General features: G+C 29.2%; 1 protein-coding gene across 3 annotated transcripts in view; it reads right to left on the bottom strand.

The window, feature by feature from the left end:
• LOC106688814 (disks large-associated protein 5) overlaps positions 1-2,894 on the bottom strand; it is a 67,286-nt gene that overhangs the window by 53,212 nt on the left and 11,180 nt on the right. For all 3 annotated transcript variants that reach the window (XM_014433460.3, XM_014433459.3, XM_014433461.3), the window contains exon 5: positions 1,937-2,065. In XM_014433460.3, the coding sequence (XP_014288946.1) occupies positions 1,937-2,065 (129 nt within the window). The remainder of the gene's footprint in view (positions 1-1,936; positions 2,066-2,894) is intronic.

Below are 2,894 nucleotides of genomic sequence, written 5' to 3'. Positions count from 1 at the left end.
TTTGTTCATTATTGTTACCGCCAACCTCTTATAATAATGTTTTTCCTATTAAACATCCTTATAATTGTTACTTACAATAATATTATTATTACTTTTAAAATTAACACCATGTCAGAAAATACTTTCTAATGCTAATGTCCATTGAGGGTGTAATAAATGTACGAGTTGGGATTCTAGCCAAAAATTTATTTACACATTAAAAATAAAATCAGATATTAAATATAAATACAAAATTAGAATAGACTGGTTTCTTATTGAAGGTGATATCATGTGTTATCATTGGAATTATCAATCCCTAGTTTGTCTGCAGATACAAACTACACGAAATAAACCCTGCTTTAAGAGCTTTTACAATTGTTAACATTAAAGATGCCTCTACACATATGCCAAACAATGACAAATTTGTCAATGCACAAGGCGTGTGGATGAGTTATTTGGCTTGGATGGTAAAAGTTCACCTAAATTTGTGGCCGAAATGTTGAGTGTCGGTTTTTGGGCCCAAATCGAAGGGCACTTGTGCTGCATCAACACTTTTATCTTCAGTTACCATTCTTTTAGATCTGCTAACAGATGAATATTTCTGCTCTCTGTGTTATAATTGATTTTCCTAACCTTTGGATTCAATAATTAACTATAGTTTAAGATGGTATATTTTTAAATTTTATCAATTTGGTGTAAATACATTATTTCAAATCTTGCTTATTAACTTTAGCAGAAATTTTTGATTTAACATGGCACAAATATATATTTATAAAGACATTAAATTAATTTTTCTAGATAAAAATTACATAATGAAAGTTGACTTTATATGTTATGTAGTTATGTACTACCTATATGTTATGTACTACCTATATGTTATGTAGTTATGTACTACCTATATGTTACGTAGTTATGTACTACCTATATGTTATATAGTTATGTACTACCTATATGTTATGTAGTTATGTACTACCTATATGTTATGAAGTTATGTACGACCTATATGAATTTTGAACAACTACAACATACTTTATTAATATTTATGTCCCCTTTCATTTAGCCTATCTTAATTTTTTCCTTTTTAAAACGAAAATCGAATATTATAGCCAACAAAAACCAAAAGAACGTATCAGCATGTAGATACCGACGTTTTTGCTTCCTTTGTTTACCAAGCATTTGTGACAAGTGGCAAATGTGTAGATCCAGCATTAGATTCCCTTGCACACTGTCTTTTATATCATTGATGAAAACACTCGTAGCATGGCAACGTGTAGACCCAGCATTGGATTCCCATTCACACTATCTTTTATATCATTGATGAAAACACTGGCACTACGGCAAGACTATTTCTTCTTTTACAAGTACAAAACTTTAATAGTCTCTCGTATATATGTCTCCAATGCTAGGCCCTTACCTCCAATGCCATATCTGCTACCTGCACCTGTTCTGAGGAACTTTCTCCTTCGGTCACTAAACTAAGAATGTACTTCAGGTCCTTTATACCTTTGTCTTCCCACTCTTACATCTTAACTAACTTAAACTATGATATATTGTATAATCCATTATGAGGGTCATATCAAAATAATTAACTGTAAATGGTACGGGTGCTAGCTATGTTAGCTAATGAACACACAACTTTCATAGCACACCTTTTGTAATTAGTGGAGTAATCTCAAGAAACAGTAATCTAAAACTCAAGCTTCATAAAATTTCAATTTTGTAACGTATCTTTGTATCTCCAATATACAGAAATATCTACTTATATTATCACAGCAGAATTTGAAATAACACGAGACCCTAAAGCAACGCCAGAAGAATTGATTGGTAAAAAAGAATAGAATATATTTACAATAAAATAGAAAATATTCACATAAAATCATGATAAAAAAAAAGAGTAAGATAGAGAAAACTAAAATTAAAATAAATATGATGTATACAAGGAGATAAACGCACTCACATTCTTAGACCTCAACCCTCTCCCATTCTTGACTTGAGGAACAACAATTGCTGGTTGAGAAACTGTAACAGGTTTAGGTTTGCTTTCATTCTTTTTTTTTTGTACATTGGCCACAGTTGATGCAGGAATCTAAACAAAAACAAATACATATATATTTATTTTTTTTGTCAAAGCTATCGGCGAAACATGACTAAAAGCAACATATAGTTGCATTAATGTTATAAATATAATGTTCAAAATGTATAATGCTATTCATATCAACGGTTATCCCTAAAAAAATGTTAGTTATTGAAGACATAAATATTGTAGACCTTTTTTTTTTATATTAAGATGTTGATATGAAAATAGACTTCCTTAATAATATAATCAATAAATTTACTTGTACAACATTTCGGGCTGTGTCCCATCTTATAGTACTATTATTCCTACAAATATAACACCTATCAATAATTTATGTATATAATTAAAACATATACTCAAATTTACCTTATAGTCAAATGTATCCATTTCCTTTTTTTAATTGTATGCATAAATTGTCGATAAATGTTATATTAAATAATACAGTTGTGGGAATAATAGTACTATAAGATAATAATAGTACTATAAGATGGGACACAGTCCGAAATGTTGTACAAGTAAATATAGAGTATTTATTGATTATATTATAAACGAGTCTATTTTTACCTCAACTTCCTAATATAAAAAAAAAAATTGCTAGAAAAAAAAATTAAGAATGGTTGTTATTGCTTCGATGGTTGGTAATGGTTTTTAATGTAATAAATATTTCTTGTAGCATACAATTTTTGTTGTTCTGCCCTAAATCAGTAGATAATAAACATCTGATAGATCATACAACTTTCACTTACCACCCAACATATGTCCCCAAATATTTTTTGTAGCATACAATTTTTGTTGTTCTGCCCTAAATCAGTAGATAATAAACATCTGATAGATCATA

The sequence above is a fragment of the Halyomorpha halys genome, unplaced genomic scaffold, assembly GCF_000696795.3.
Source record: "Halyomorpha halys isolate HHAL.00 unplaced genomic scaffold, Hhal_1.1 Scaffold1210.1, whole genome shotgun sequence".
In the NCBI taxonomy this organism is placed as follows: Eukaryota; Metazoa; Arthropoda; class Insecta; order Hemiptera; family Pentatomidae; genus Halyomorpha; species Halyomorpha halys.
This window is presented reverse-complemented; position numbering and strand designations above follow the sequence as displayed.